Genomic DNA, 16,007 nt, shown 5'->3' with positions numbered 1-16,007 from the left:
AGTCAGTCTGGAGGTTGCGACTCCAAGCTCTGCCCATGCCAGCTTCCAGAACCTTCCAGAACCTTCTCAGAGCTGAGGCCTGTTGGTGATGGACCGGGCACGGGCTAGTCAGGTGCTGGCCTCTCAGGAGCACCTGCAGGAGATGGCCTCCCTGGAGGGGCCTTCACCCAAGGTCCCCTGAGGCCACACACCCCAGGCTAAGGGCCTGGGAGCCCAGAAGAAACCCCAGCATTTGTATTTGGAGGCTCTGCAACTTCCAAGCAGAAAAACAATTCTCTTTTTTTGTCCTAACGTTATCTGGGTCTTTCAGGGAAGCGCGAGTACGTACAATGTGCTTCATGAGGGTCTAAATTCCCTCCATCCCCTTGCTTCCATTAACCTCTAATTAAGTCAAGGTCCTGCTTTTGTGCCATGTTTTAACTTTCACAATTTTCCACAAGTCAAACCCCACCAAAGGTGAGGGGCACGGAGAGGAGGGGGGTGATGAACACTGCACCCAAGAGGGTGTTCCCTCTGAATTCTAAAAAAAAGGGCGAAGTGGGGCCCAGGCCTGGACTTGCTTTTCCACTTTCACCAATAGGGTGTTTCTTTTAGCTCCTTCCTCTCTGTTTAAAGATTGGCCCAGGAATTTATTGTGTAAGGAACAGATTCCAGAATTCATGCGGGCTCTGGTTCAAGCCCCTGGCAAAAAGCGTTTTGAGCTCCTTTTTAGAACATGTACAACACTAGAAACCCATAACTTCTGCCTTTTTTTTTTCTTTTTTAATTTTTCTGGCTGTGTTGGATCTTCATTGCTGTGCGCGGGCTTTCTCTAGTTGTGGCGAGCGGGGGCTACTCTTTGTTGCGGTACGCGGGCTTCTCATTGTTGTGGCTTTTCTTGTTGCGGAGCACGGGCTCTAGGCACGTGGGCTTCAGTAGTTGTGGCACGCGGGCTCAGTAGTTGTGGTGCACGGGCTTAGTTGCTCCGTGGCATGTGGGATCTTCCCGGACCAGGGCTAGAACCCGTGTCCCCTGCGTTGGCAGGCGGATTCTTAACCGCTGCGCCACCAGGGAAGCCCAACTTCTGCCTTTTTAAAAAAATTGTATTTTTATTTTTTAAAAGCATGCGGTTCACGTGAAACATCTCAGGGGTGCATGCAAAATCTAAACACCAATTACGATTCACTGAGCCCGAGGAGGGATGGCAGACACTCCAGACGCACAAACAGTGGGAGAGGTGCGGCCTCTTTTTGCCAGTGGCTCTCAGGGGGACACAGGAGAGACCGCTGCGTCCACCCACCCCCAAGGGAGAAGGGCAGGTGAACAGGACTCAGCCCCTCAGGTGGTGCTGGACAAGCCACCGCCATGTCGCACCCCTTCCTGTAGCCCCGGGCACGTGCCTTCCCCTCCTGGGCCCGGGATCACTTTCTACGAACAGTCTGGGTGGACAGCGTCAGGAGCGAAGCACAGACCTCCCCGGAAACCGGATGAAAGCTACAGCCCCTGCCTCTCCACAGGCACGATGGTGCACACACCATTCAATTCACAATTTCAATCACATCCCTGGAGGCAGGGATGAAGCCCTGTGATCACGTGCTCCTTGACAGTGACACAACAGTCAAGGTTACCCACAGTAGGTCTGCACCTGAGCCAGGCCTAGGCCAGCCTCTTTATGCACAAGATCTCGTTAATCCTCCAACAATGTTAGGAATCTAGACTCTTGTTATCTCCAGTTAGATGAGGAGTTAGGCCCTGGCGAAGCTTACACACCTAGATAGTGGCAGAATTGGAACTCGACCACGCTAAGACGCCAGCCATTTCAGACTCGTGATTTCTGTCCTGCTGAAGCAACTGGATCGCCCTGAAGTCGCGTCACAAGCCGCCGCCTGTTTTTAATTCCTTCCTCCTACCCCCCTCGAAAATTCTGGACCGTAGCATGCATACAGAAAAGTACACGAAGCATGCATGTAGAGTGCAATATAAGATCGCAAAGCCAACACTTGGCCAACCCTCGGGTGTGGAAGCGGCCATGCCCCGCTCCCCAGCCCTGCTCCTGACCACACTCACATCATGCCTTTGCTTTGCTTAACCTTTTCCCTGGCTGCACGCATGCTAAACAGTGTGGTGGAGCGCGCCTGCTTCTGACCTGTATCTGAATGGAACCATCATCTGTCTCTCGGCCTTTTGCTGGGCATCCCGTTAGCAAGGTCTGTCCCTGTGTTCCTCTCCCAGCCCCTGGGACCGGGAAGTGGGTCCCTGCGATTCCCTTGCAGCGGGCAGGTGTCTTATTCCAGGATAGCAAGCTTACACCCAAACTCATTCACTGCGTTTGAATTTTCAAAAACCAGCAAGGGCAGTGCAACAGAACCTTTTGTTGATTTAAACCCAACCCACCCTATTCAAAGTCCCTGTTGCGAAATAAGCACTCTAGGGGTTCTCCAGCAGGGGTCCCGGGATCCCCCCCCCCCACACCGCCGCCTCCCCTTCACTCCGGCTGGGAGCTTTCCACGGTGAGGCCGGGATGGGGAGGGTCCTCCCTGCCTTCCTGACCCTAAAACTGCTGCCCTCTGACCCCTCCCAGGAAGACGAAGGGGCAGTCCGGGGAGGTCCTGAACAGCCACATTTAAGGGATGGACGTGCCCCTCCCCGCCAATTTCCCTGCTGGGCTCGCCAGTGGAAACTCCCAGATTAGAAGGGTCCAAAGCAAATCTACCTTTTAGGTCAACAATAACGTCTTCAAATCTTTGCTAATGGGAAGAGAATGTTTATATTTGGCTTCAACCCCAAAACATTGTATTCAGCAACTTTCAAAAATACTGGTCGAGTTTACTTACTGATCTATTTTTTTGTGCCCCAGCTCCACACCTATCTGCACCTCAGCTCGGAAATGCGGCGGCCGCCCCCAGGTCAGAAAAACCTGCTCTGGAAACGAGTGCGCGACATCTCCCAGCCCGAACGCTGCTGGGGCCGGGAGGGGCCTTGTCGAAGCAGAGACTCCGCCCCGCTCCCCACCGCCCCCAGACCGCTGGGAGGCCGACGGTCTAGAGTGGGTTCTGGCATCCAGAGCTCTACGGACGACAAGTGCATCTCCCCACCCGGCGGTGGCACAGTCCTAAAGACCCGCCGGAGGAGGAGGGGTGTCTCACAGTACTAATCCCCCGCCCCCAGGCTGCACCCCGCAAGAGGTGCGGCAGGCACCGTTTAGTGCTAAAGCGCCACCACCCCCAATCTGCGCCCCGCAGGAGGCGTTGGTGTGCATCTCAGTTCTAAAACTCCCTTCCCGGGCTGTTCCCCACAGGAGACGGCGTGCTGTCTTGGAGTTCTAAGTTCCCCCTCCCCTCGGTTCCCCGCCCCACGCCGCCTCCCGGCCCCGCACTCGCGGCCGCCGCGCTGCGGCAGTAGCCGAGGGGCCCCGGGGCTGGACCGCGCGATCCCCGAACGGAGCGCTCAGGCTGGTCGCACGCGCGGGAGACGAGCTCGCCTCCGCCGTCCCCAACTCCGCCATCCCCAGCTCCAATCCCAAGTGTCAACCCGGACTGTTTTTCTTTTCGATTAAAAGTTTCGTTTTAAACCCAGTGGGACCCGAATCCGGTTAGCTGCCTATAGAATTTCAAAGTCCGGGAAAGTTTTGTCGGGTAAAGCACTTTAGCCTCCGGCATTTTGCTGTAACTCTGTAAGCGCCCCCCAGCAGCCGCCGCGGGGAGACCCGACCTTCTCCACGGAACCTCCGCACCCTTCCCTCTCCCCTCCCGGGTCCAACCCGCGCGTAGGCCGGGGCGGCGGACTCCGCGGATCAGTGTTGCTGGGTTGGGGTGGGGGGCTTTGGCCGCGCCCAGCACCCGACGAGTGGAGCCACCGCCTCACTTGCAGTAGCCGCACCAGGCCCCCCAGCCCGCCTTTCCCGGCCCTGCTCCCTCGGCCCCGCCCACCAGGGAGGCAGGGAGGGGAGGCCGCCCGGGAGTGAACCCGGCCCCCCTCCCCCGTCACCGCTGCGCCCCCGCGTCTCCATAGCGATTCTCCCGGCGCGCACCTCCGGGCCGGCCCCCCGGCCCCCCGGTTTGAACAATACGCGGCGGGGCCGGGGGCGGGGCCGGGCCTGGCCAGGGGCGGGGAGAGCGCGGGCGCTGGGGGCGCGGGCCGAGCGCACCGCCCAGGCAGCAGCCGGCCGCCGGGGTCTGAGCAGCGCGGTGCGGCCCAGCCCGCTCCGGGAGCGCAGCCCTCGCCCCGCTCCGGGCCCGCCCTGCTTCCCACGCCGCCCTGCCGAGCCAGCGCGGGAGCCACCTGGAGCCACCTAGAGCCGCCGCCACCGCAGGTTGATGCGCGGCGCCCTCCCGGGACGCGCGGAGGAGCCATCTTGAAACCAACTTCGCAAACTTTCGCAAAGTGCTCTCGAAGTGGAAGCTGCGGGGGAGACCGGGAGCCCGGCCCCCGGTGTCCCCGCCAGGGCCCCCGGGGAGGCGGGGCGCGAGCCGCCCCGAGGGCCCGGCACAGGCCGCGCGGGAGCCGCCCCCCGGCCTCGCCGGGTGGATGCGGAGCCGCGCCGGGTGCATGGATTGTGCTCGGGCGCCCGGCTCGGGCTCGGGCTCCGGGCCATGGCGCCGCCGCCGCCGCCCGTGCTGCCCGCGCTGCTGCTCCTGGCTGCGGTCGCCGCCCTACCGGTGCTGGGGCTTCGAGCGGCCGCCTGGGAGCTGCGAGTGCCCGGCGGGGCCCGCGCCTTCGCCCTCGGGCCCGGCTGGACCTATGCGCTGGACGCGGCGCTCACGCCCCGAGCACTGTGGGAGCTGCTGGACGTGAGCCGCGACGGGCGGCTGGCGGGGCGGCGGCGCGGGCCGGGCGCGGGGCTCCGGGGCTGCGCGCGCCTGGGGGGACGCCCGCTGCCGCTGCATGTTCGCCTGGCTGCCCGTAGCGCCCAGACGGCGCTGAGCCTCCGCTTGCGGGCACGCGCGCACGGTCCCGGTTGCAGCGCCCGGCCCCGGCGCGGACGAGCTCCCGGCGCGGAGCTGCGCGCGCGGGCTGTGCTCACGGTGCCTGGCCCCGGCGCGGTGTTCTGCTTCCCGGGACCCGGCGGCGGCGGGGCCACGCTGCACTCGGCGCTCGAGGCCCTGACCACTTTCCCCGCCTGCGGCTGCCCGCCGCGCGCCGGGTCCCGTTGCCCACGCCGGCCTGTCTGCCTGCCGCCTGGTGGCTCGGCCCGCCTGCGCCTGCTCTGTGCCCTGCGGCGCGCGGCCGGCACCATCCGGGTGGAGTTGGCGCTGGAGGCGGCCTCGGGGACACCCTCCCCATCGCTGTCGCCGCCAAGCCTGCCTCAGGTCGGGGCGGGGGCGGCGCGGCGGGCCCGGCGGGGCGCTGGCGGCAGCACTACCCCGCAGTTCCAGCTGCCCAGCTACCAGGTGTCGGTGCCTGAGAACGAGCCGGCGGGCACCGCGGTCATCGAGCTGCGCGCGCACGACCCGGACGAGGGCGAGGCGGGGCGCCTGAGCTACCAGATGGAGGCGCTGTTCGATGAGCGCTCCAATGGCTACTTCCTCATCGACTCCGACACGGGCTTGGTGAGCACCGCCCGCGCGCTGGACCGCGAGACCAAGGACACGCACGTACTCAAAGTGAGCGCTGTGGACCACGGCTCGCCTCGGCGCTCGGCCGCCACCTACCTCACCGTCACAGTCAGCGACACCAACGACCACAGTCCGGTCTTCGAGCAGTCTGAGTACCGCGAGCGAGTGCGCGAGAACCTGGAGGTGGGCTACGAGGTTCTGACCATTCGCGCTACCGACGGCGACGCGCCCTCCAACGCCAATATGCGCTACCGGCTGCTGGAGGGCGCGGGTGGTGTCTTCGAGATCGACGAGCGCTCGGGCGTAGTGCGCACCCGGGCGGTGGTGGACCGGGAGGAAGAGGCCTCCTACCAGCTGCTGGTGGAGGCCAACGACCAGGGCCGCAACCCGGGCCCGCTCAGTGCCACTGCCACCGTGCACATCGTGGTGGAGGACGAGAACGACAACTACCCCCAGTTCAGCGAGAAGCGCTATGTGGTCCAGGTGCCCGAGGACGTGGCGGTCAACACGCCCGTGCTGCGAGTGCAGGCCACAGATCGGGACCAGGGCCAGAACGCGGCCATACACTACAGCATCATCAGCGGGAACCTCAAGGGGCAGTTCTACCTGCATTCGCTGAGCGGCAGCCTGGATGTGATCAACCCCCTGGACTTCGAGGCCATCCGGGAGTACACGCTGCGCATCAAGGCCCAGGACGGGGGCCGGCCTCCACTCATCAACTCCTCGGGGCTGGTCTCGGTGCAGGTGCTGGACGTGAACGACAACGCCCCCATATTTGTGAGCAGCCCCTTTCAGGCAGCCGTGCTGGAGAACGTGCCTCTGGGCCACTCGGTTCTGCACATTCAGGCGGTGGACGCAGACGCGGGTGAGAACGCGCGTTTGCGCTACCGCCTGGTGGACACCGCCTCGGCCTCCGTGGGCAGTGGCGGTGCTGGGCCCCAAGACCCCGCTTCGGCCGCGGACTTCCCTTTCCACATCCACAACAGCTCGGGCTGGATCACCGTGTGTGCGGAGCTGGACCGTGAGGAATTGGAGCATTACAGCTTCGGGGTGGAGGCGGTGGACCACGGCTCGCCGCCCATGAGCTCCTCCGCCAGCGTGGCCATCACGGTGCTAGACGTAAATGACAACGACCCCACGTTCACGCAGCCCGTGTACGAGCTGCGTTTGAACGAGGACGCAGCCGTGGGGAGCAGCGTGCTGACCCTGCGGGCCCTCGACCGGGATGCTAACAGTGTGATCACCTACCAGCTCACCGGCGGCAACACGCGGAACCGCTTTGCGCTCAGCAGCCAGAGCGGCGGCGGCCTCATCACGCTGGCGCTGCCGCTGGACTACAAGCAGGAACGGCAGTACGTGCTGGCGGTAACCGCATCAGACGGCATGCGCGCTCACACTGCGCAGGTCTTCATCAACGTCACCGACGCCAACACCCACCGGCCGGTCTTCCAGAGCTCGCACTACACCGTGAGCGTCAGCGAGGACCGGCCCGTGGGCACCTCCATCGCCACCATCAGCGCCACCGACGAGGACACCGGCGAGAACGCCCGCATCACCTACGTGCTGGAGGATCCCGTGCCGCAGTTCCGAATCGACCCCGACACCGGCACCATCTACACCGTGACAGAGCTGGACTACGAGAGCCAGGCCGCCTACACGCTGGGCATCACAGCCCGGGACAACGGTGTCCCTCAGAAGTCCGACACCACCTCCCTGGAGATCCTCGTCCTGGACGCCAATGACAACATACCGCGGTTCCTGCGGGAATTTTACCAGGGCTCCGTCTTCGAGGATGCTCCCCCGTCAACCAGCGTCCTCCAGGTCTCGGCCACGGATCGGGACTCGGGCCCCAATGGCCGCCTGCTGTACACCTTCCAGGGCGGCGACGATGGCGATGGGGACTTCTACATTGAGCCCACATCTGGCGTGATCCGCACCCAGCGCCGGCTGGACCGGGAGAACGTGGCCGTGTATAACCTTCATGCCCTGGCCGTGGACCGGGGTAGCCCGGTGCCCCTTAGCGCCTCCGTGGAAATCCAGGTGACCGTCTTGGACATTAACGACAACCCTCCGGTGTTTGAGAGGGACGAGCTGGAGCTGTTTGTGGAGGAGAACAGCCCGGTGGGGTCCGTGGTGGCGAGGATTCGGGCTAGTGACCCCGACGAAGGCCCCAACGCCCAGATCATGTACCAGATCGTGGAAGGCAACGTGCCTGAGGTCTTCCAGCTCGACCTGCTGAGTGGGGACCTACGTGCCCTGGTCGAGCTGGACTTTGAGGCCCGGCGGGAGTATGTGCTCGTGGTGCAGGCCACGTCGGCCCCCCTGGTGAGCCGGGCCACGGTGCGCATCCGCCTCGTGGACCAGAACGACAACCCGCCGGTGCTGCCGGACTTCCAGATCCTCTTCAACAACTATGTCACCAATAAGTCCAACAGCTTCCCCACTGGTGTGATTGGCCGTATCCCGGCCCATGACCCTGACCTCTTGGACAGCCTCAACTACACCTTCCTGCAAGGCAACGAGCTCCAGCTGCTGCTGCTGGACCCCGCCTCGGGCGAGCTGCAGCTCAGCCCCGACCTGAACAACAACCGGCCTCTGGAGGCGCTCATGGAGGTGTCTGTTTCTGGTGAGTGGCCCTGGGGGCTCCGCGGGGCCACCTGGAGAGCTGCGGGGACCTGCCCCGAGCCCGCCTGGCTTGCCGGGGCGCAGTCAGGCAGGGCCCGGGTAGCTCTGGGGATTTGTGGCCTCCGGTTGGATGGTTGGATACCGCTAGCCCAGGACGGGCTCCTCAACCGGGCCGAGAGAGTGAGAGGGGCACCGCACAGCTGCCCTCAGCGTTTCTGCTGGGAGCAGGCCTGGGCTTCTTCAAGTTCAAGACCAGGGCTTCCTGGGCTTTTCTCAGAGGGTCTGGCTCCGGAGTTGTGCTGTGAAAACCTGGTCTCGGGGGTTATCTGAGCGTCTGGTTGGCTTGGTGATGCTATGTAGTCAGCCACATGCCTGTCTGGAAAGGTCAGAGGTCACCATGCGCCCATGTGCCAATTCGTTCTTGGGTGGGACCATTGGAAACTGCCGGATGGGTCCTTGAGTCACCCTGCAAGACAGCCGGAGTTAGTTCCTTTCGTGTCTCTTTTCTGTCTCCTCCAGGTTATAACAGTCGGGCTTAAGTGTGCTCACCTGTGTGGGAGCTCTTTGAAAGCGCAGCCTCGTTTGATCTTGGCTTCAGCTCCTGGACGTGGACTTGTAATTTGGTTGTTACTTAGAGGCCTGCCTGGGTTGGTGGTGGAGCCAGTGTGGGAACCCTGCTTGCCCGCTCTGGGCTGGAGGGAGGATGTCTCAGCTCAGCCAGCCAGACCCAGGCAGTCAGGGGTGGGTCCTCCATGCTGCTGACCTCCCTGTGTCAGGTGGAGCTGCGGGGCCAGAGACGGGGACAAACAGGAGGACACGGAAGAGAGAGAGAAGGATTTGGCCGGGCCAGGGGGTGGATTGGGGAACAGTAAAGAGACCCTCAGTGACTCCTGCAGGCAGGTGACTTTAATTAGGAGACCAAACTATCACCAAGAAAGGTTAGGATCTGTGGGTTGAGTCAATGTTTCAGATGAATTGTTTAAACAATAAATTATTACAATACAGCATACCCATGGGAGCCCTGGAAGAATTAAAAAGTTAATTTTCTGATTTATTTTGTTTCCGCATTTGGCTGTAATTCTTTATTTACTAAGGATTGGGTAGCAAACAGTTTCCAGTTGTTTGCTTATAAAATCTGGGACGTACAGGTCCAGTTTTGAGGCCATGGGATACTGCAGCATTGATGTTGTCAGCCTAGTCTGTCTGTAGGTGAATATTGTGGCTTTCGTGAAGTTGTGAATGTGTGTAGAGAATACGGATAGGCCTTTAAGGAGAACTGTCAACCAGGGTTACGGATGTTCCGAGCAGCAACAATTTTGAAAAAAGGTCTCTTTCACAAATTTCCATTTGCATTTTCTCTTTCTTTATCCCCCTGTACTGCTTTACCTGCTAGATAAAGCAGAGTGGATGGAAAATTTAGCCTAGATAAAAATGACTTGGGGGGTAGTTCCCTGGTGGTGCAGTGGTTAAGAATCCACCTGCCAGTGCAGGGGACACGGGTTTGATCCCTGGTCCGGGAAGATCCCACATGCCATGGAGCAACTAAACCTGTGTACCTCAACTACTGAGCCTGCGCTCTAGAGCCCGTGAGCCACTACTGCTGAGCCCGAGAGTCACAACTACTGAGCCTGAGTGCCTAGAGCCCATGCTTTGCAACAAGAGAAGCCCCTGCTTGCCTCAACTAGAGGAAGCCTGCGCGCAGCAACGAAGACCTAACGCAGCCAAAAAAAAAAAAAAAAAAAAAAAAAAAGACTTGGCAACATCATAGGGTTTTGAATTTACAGGGGTATGATGCTTTAGCGGGAATGGGTGCATGCCGGGAGCAGGGATGTTTTGTGTGTCTGAAACATCAGGAATGTGGCCTCCCCTGTGATGGCTGGATAAAGGGTTTAAGATGGATTTTGTTCAAAAGAGGTTAGTTACTGAGGGCCGTCTTGCCTACCGGGTGGAACCACAGCCAGGACCACAGTTGAAGGTGGGTTGGGTGCTCCATGCTATGGTGTCATTGTCCCAGTGATCCAGTTTGGGCTTCCAGTCCTTGTGACGTACCCTCGTGTCAGTCAGGCACTGGGGCCTCATGTCCACCCTCCCAGATGGTGATGATCACCTTGTACTGGGTTCTGCCTGGAAATCAAGCAGTTTTGTAAACTCTTTTACCTACACCATCACTTATTCCTCTGGTACCTGGGAAGTGAGTGGCATTAGGTGGCTGCCCATTATACAGATGAAGAAACTGAGGCTCAGAGGTGTTACGTCACTTCCTCAGGGTCACATAGCCGGCAAGCAGAGGCACCAGGCGTCCACCCAGATCTAAGCAAAACAAGCTGGCTCTTCACACTCCCCTCTTACCTGAGAGAAGAGTTTTGTTTTTGTTTTTGTTTTTTTGCGGTACGCGGGCCTCTCACTGCTGTGGCCTCTCCCGCTGCAGAGCACAGGCTCCGGATGCGCAGGCCCAGCGGGCATGGCTCACGGGCCCAGCCGCTCCGCGGCATGTGGGATCTTCCCGGACCAGGGCACAAACCCATGTTCGCTGCATTGGCAGGTGGACTCTCAACCACTGCGCCACCAGGGAAGCCCTGTTTTGGTTTTTTTTTAAATTGTATTTCATTTTAGTTACTTCTTTAAAATATAAATTTATTTATTTATTTTTGGCTGTGTTGGGTCTTCGTTACTGCACGCGGGCTTTCTCTAGCTTTGGTGAGCAGGGGCTACTCTTCGTTGCGGTGCACGGGCTTCTCGTTGCAGTGGCTTCTCTTGTTGCAGAGCGCCGGCTGTAGGTGCGCGGGCTTCACTAGTTCTGGCATGTGGGCTCAGTAGTTGTGGTGCACGGGCTTAGTTGCTCTGCGGCATGTGGGATCTTCCCGGGCCAGGGATTGAACCCATGTCCCCTGCATTGGCAGGCAGATTCTTAACGACTGCGCCACCAGAAGAGAAAAGTTTTGAGGAATTAGTTGCTAAGCTGAATTGTTTCAGGGCCGAATCCTTGCCCTGGTTTAAGTAGGCGCCTTGGGGTCCTATACAACCCTCTGACCATTTGACGACTATTTGATGCTTCAAAGAAAAAAATATTATAAACTATAAAATATGTAATTCCCAACAGCAAAGCAAAAAGGTCAGCCTTTGAATTAACCAGACTTGGATTCTTAGGTTTTTTTTTTTTTCTTTCGGTACGCGGGCCTCTCACTGCCGCGGCCTCTCCCGCTGCGGAGCACAGGCTCCGGACGCGCAGGCCCAGCGGCCACGGCCTGCGGGCCCAGCCGCTCCGCGGCATGCGGGATCCCCCCAGACCGGGGCACAAACCCATGTCCCCTGCATCGGCAGGCAGACTCCCAACCACTGCGCCACCAGGGAAGCCCTCTTAGGTTTTTTAAAAGAAACAATGGGGAAAGCTGTGGTTTCAAACTCACAAGCTATTTTCAGTGAAGTGTGATTGGCTTCCCCGGGTTTACAGCCATACCCTGTGGCCTCTAGCGCATTATTACCGTCCTTGAGGTGCTGGAAAGCAGAGCCCATGGGTCTTCCCTAGTGGCGCAGTGGTTAAGAATCCTCCTGCCAACGTAGGGGACGTGGATTCGAGCCCTAGTCCAGGAAGATCCCACATGCCGCAGAGCAACTAAGCCTGTGCACCACAACTACTGAGCCTGCGCTCTACAGCCCGTGAGCCACAACTACAGAGCCGGTGTGCCACAACTACTGAGCCTGCGCTCTACAGCCCGCGAGCCACAACTACAGAGCCGGTGTGTCACAACTACTGAAGCCCGTGCGTCTAGAGCCTGTGCTCTGCATCAAGAGAAGTGACCACAATGAGAAGCCCGCACACCGCAATGAAGAGTAGCCCCCGCTCGCCACAACTAGAAAAAGCCCGCGCGCAGCAACAAAGACACGACGCAACCAAAAATAAATAAATAAATAACTAAATAAAAAGAAGAGCCCAGCTGTCCACTAGGTTTTGTGGAAGCCATGCCAGGAAGGGCTGGGTGCCTCCAGAAGTGGAGCCGCTGGGAAGGTGCACAGGATTGCGGGGACCGGGGCGGGGGTGGTGGGGTCGGGGGGGGGGATGGGGTATGTGGTACCCAAGATGGACATGCTTGGGAGGAGGGCAGCTCCTTTTGCCTGGATGGGGGCGTTAGTACAATCATTGGACTGGGAGCAGATAGTGTTGATGGTTTTATGTAGCCCACCAAGGACAAAACCCTGAACATTTTCTGAATTCTGAGTATAGTCACATTCAATTGCTCCCGTTTTTAGATAACGGCCAGTGATACGTGGTGTTTGTTTTATATGTGACAGTTTTTTTTTTTTTAATTTTTAAATTTATTTCTGGTTGTATTGGGTCTTCGTTGCTGCACACGGGCTTTCTCTAGTTGTGTCGAGCGGGGACTACTCTTCGTTGTGGTGTGTAGGCTTCTCCTTGCGGTGGCTTCTCTTGTTGCCGAGCACAGACTCTAGGTGCACGGGCTTCAGTAGTTGTGACACGTAGGCTCGGTAGTTGTGGCTCACGGGCTCTAGAGTGCAGGCACAGTAGTTGTGGCTCACGGGTTTAGTTGCTCCGGGGCATGTGGGATCTTCCCGGACTAGGGCTCGAACCTGTGTCCCCTGCATTGGCGGGCGGATTCTTAACCACTGCACCACCAGGGAAGTCCCTACATGGGACAGTTTTTGAATGAGATTTAAAATTCTACGATAGGGGCTTTTGTACTCTGAATGTTTATAAGAGCCGTGTTTGCATTTTAGAAAGCAGCGTGGCTAATAACCCAACGGGACTGTCACATGTGGAGTCCCTTAGGTAGTTTTCCTAGATGTTCGTCATTTAGTAACACGGGCCTTTTAAATTCAACTTGAACACGTGTGTCCCTGTGGGTGTCCAGCCGTGAGCTGCACATCATGGAATGCGGCGTTTGGTGGAAAATGACCCCGTGCTTGTGGGCATGTGGGCCAGTGGGAGTGAGAAAAGTAGCATTTTGCGGGGTAAAAATGATTGGGCCATGAGTCATTCAGACGTGTCAGAAAATACTGGAAGTCGTGAAATAACAAGATTGAATAACCTTTATCCGTTTACTCTGGTGGGGACTCAATGGGATAAAGCGTCCAGGCTTGATAAAGTTTTAAAAAGTGTTTGCCGAGTTAAATACAGGATGTCGTAGTGACTGTGATGGCCAACAAGGAAGCAGGGACGTGGGCATCGTACCAGGCAGCGTCTGGAGGCAAGCGTTATGCTTCTTTGCTGAATCTTACCCTGTGGAAAAGGGTCAGACCAGCTTAAACCACGTCAGTCGTCGAGCTGGATTCTCCAGTAACATAACTTCCCCCGGAAGAGTTAGGTACTTTGGGAAGCTAGTTAACTGTCTCAGCGCTTTAGTATCTGGAGGTAGTCGCTTGGTAATATACTTTCAGAAACACTGGCTCAGAAACAAGGGAGTGTTTATTTGTTTATCGAGCGCCTACTCTGTGCCAGGCCTACTGTGTGCCAGGCCCTGGAGAGGGAGGTTGGGTGGGGACAGTCGATAAACAGGGAAGTGAATTCAAGGGGAGCGTGGGCTGGGGACTCCCCTGTGCCAAGGTGAGTGTGATATGCCTTCCCGCCAGCTGAATCCCCTCCCCCGCAGCTGAGCTGCTGAGGGGGGTGGGTGGATGGGGGGGATTTGGGAGGTTAGATGGTGAGATGTGGAGGTGAGGGTGGAGTTGATCAGCCCACGTGCTCCTCGTGCTAGGACCCTCCCCCACTACCCCCGCACCCCGACCCTGTGCTACCTGTCTGCTCCTGCAGCGGCCTCATCGGTGGAAGGTATCGTCTCATCGAGGAGCAGACCAGGGCCCCCAGAGGCTCGACCCCGCATCCAGGGCGCCCGGCTTGTGGTGGCAGCTTTGGGATTTGAACCCGGGATGGCGGCTCCCAAGCTGTGTTCTCTCAGGCTGTGCTTTTGGGAACATGCAGATGAACATGGGGTGAGGATGTGCGTGCACCAGGGGAGGACCCTGAGGCCACTGTGGACCCCGTGCAGCTGGGCACCTTTGACCTTGTCGTGAAGACGGTTGGATGTACAGGTCTGGGCAGGCGAGACCAGCTGGGGCCACAGCCAGAGGTGGTGGGCGTGGCCCCCGGGGTGACAGAGAGGACTGTCATGGCCGCAGGGGTGGAGGGCACTCGGGCAGAGGACCCCTGTGATGGGGACATGGGTCAGGTGCAGCCTGGGGGGGCCCAGGCAGGCTGGACCTGCATGAGAGCTGGAGCTGGAATAGCCACCCGCAGGAGGACAAAACCAAGGGTCCGAGGCCCTGGAGCCTGAGGGAGTGTGAGGGCCTGAAGGGGGTCACCAGTGGCTGATGGCTTTTGGTGTTCAGGGAGCCTCAGGACAGAGGTGTGATTGGGTTAGCCAAGGGGAGGTCCTTGATGGTCTCCATGAGAGCCGGGGTGTTGTGGGGCTTGAGGAGCAGAGGACTGAGTGGCTGGGTGTGGGGGAAGCTCAGAGGGAAGGTGGGATGGCCGTGGGGACCCAGGCAGAGTTGACAGTCAAGAGGGGTTGACCAGTTAACGTGCACAACCGTCCTGGCCCGTCCTGCAACGCTGCTGCTTGTGCAGGTGTTCATCTGTCCCAGGCGCTGGCACCTTTGGGGGGCACTGGACTGGGGGGATAGGCCTCAGTGGCAGGCAAGGGCCTGCCGTGGCCAAGCTGAGTGTCGATGGGGCTGCAGGAGTCGGGGCGGGGACGGCAGCGTCCGCTTCTCTTTGAGTCACGGGACCCCTGATGCGGGAACAGGAGTGCGGGGGGGATGGGCAGGGGCTGAAGGCCACAGGTGACCTTACTCACAAGGACCCAGCTGTCCCCATCTCAGCACTGCCTACCTGGTGACATGAGGTCTCCATCTGTCCCCACGTACCAATGAGGGTGACAGAGAGACTGTTTTTTTTTAAATCCGGGAAACGTTGCAGCCACGTGAGCCCTTCGGAAGGAGGGGTGGCACTGATATCATACCTGGAAAAGTGACTGGTGTTGGTGATGCCACAAGTCTGTCCAGAACCTGGTGTCACTGTTGAAAGTCCACTTTGGTGTGGGCTGCTGCACGCACCTGTCCATTTGGACACCTGAGAGCAGAAACCCATTAAGGAACCAGGTGGGTGGGAGGATGGGTGCCGGGGGCCCTGGTAGCAGAGTCTGTGCCCCCCGGGGCGTGTAGTCTGGCTGGGCCGCCGGCACTTGCATGCAGACAGAAGTAGATTTTATCAAGGGGGGCAGAGAGTGTGGAAAATATTCTGAAGATTGGCTTGATTCTTTTCAACTCACAGCCTTGGGGGAAAATAGTTTTCGGTTTTTTCTTCTTCTCTAACCTGAGCACGTAGGTTCTTATCAAAGCCCTTCTTGGATATTGGGTGGAGGAGGGATAGTAAATAACCGTCTTCCTTTCTGCATGTTTGTTTTGGAAGGGTAACCGGGGTAACTCGGGTTAGGGACCCAGGTTGTGGTGGACAGAGGGAAGTAGCCTTTTGTTCCTGGGGACAACGGGCCCCCCTCTGCTTCGCCCTGTAGGCCTGAGGCTCGGCACACAGTAGGTGCTCAGCAAATCTGTGGATTATTTATGGAGTGGTCCAGAGGGTTCCGGGGGGAGGGGCCACGTGCCAAGGCCAAGGGCTCCTCTTCTGCCTTCACTTAGAGGACAGATGCGGGGGGGAGGGGGCCTGTGCAGAGGACAGGCCACTCTCAGTTCCTTCCGTGCTTGGCTGGGGGCTTGGCACCGGGTGGAAGGAATGGGCTGTTTTCAGGAAAACTCCAGTGGCTGAATTCTGCTTTTGCTTCAGGTAAGAACTTGCGGCTACCTGGCTCATCACCTTTTTGGGCGTGAACATTCCGA

General features: G+C 59.0%; 1 protein-coding gene across 1 annotated transcript in view; it reads left to right on the top strand.

The window, feature by feature from the left end:
• Positions 1-4,571: 4,571 nt before the first annotated feature.
• The window catches only part of CELSR1 (cadherin EGF LAG seven-pass G-type receptor 1), a gene marked incomplete at both ends in the record, with an annotated part of 147,250 nt that continues 135,814 nt past the window's right edge, over positions 4,572-16,007 (top strand). The window contains one exon of the mRNA XM_082851040.1: positions 4,572-8,160. Within this exon, the coding sequence (XP_082707166.1) occupies positions 4,572-8,160 (3,589 nt within the window). The remainder of the gene's footprint in view (positions 8,161-16,007) is intronic.

Source organism: Leucopleurus acutus, assembly GCF_964270905.1.
Source record: "Leucopleurus acutus genome assembly, chromosome: 11".
Lineage (NCBI taxonomy): Eukaryota > Metazoa > Chordata > Mammalia > Artiodactyla > Delphinidae > Leucopleurus > Leucopleurus acutus.
This window is presented reverse-complemented; position numbering and strand designations above follow the sequence as displayed.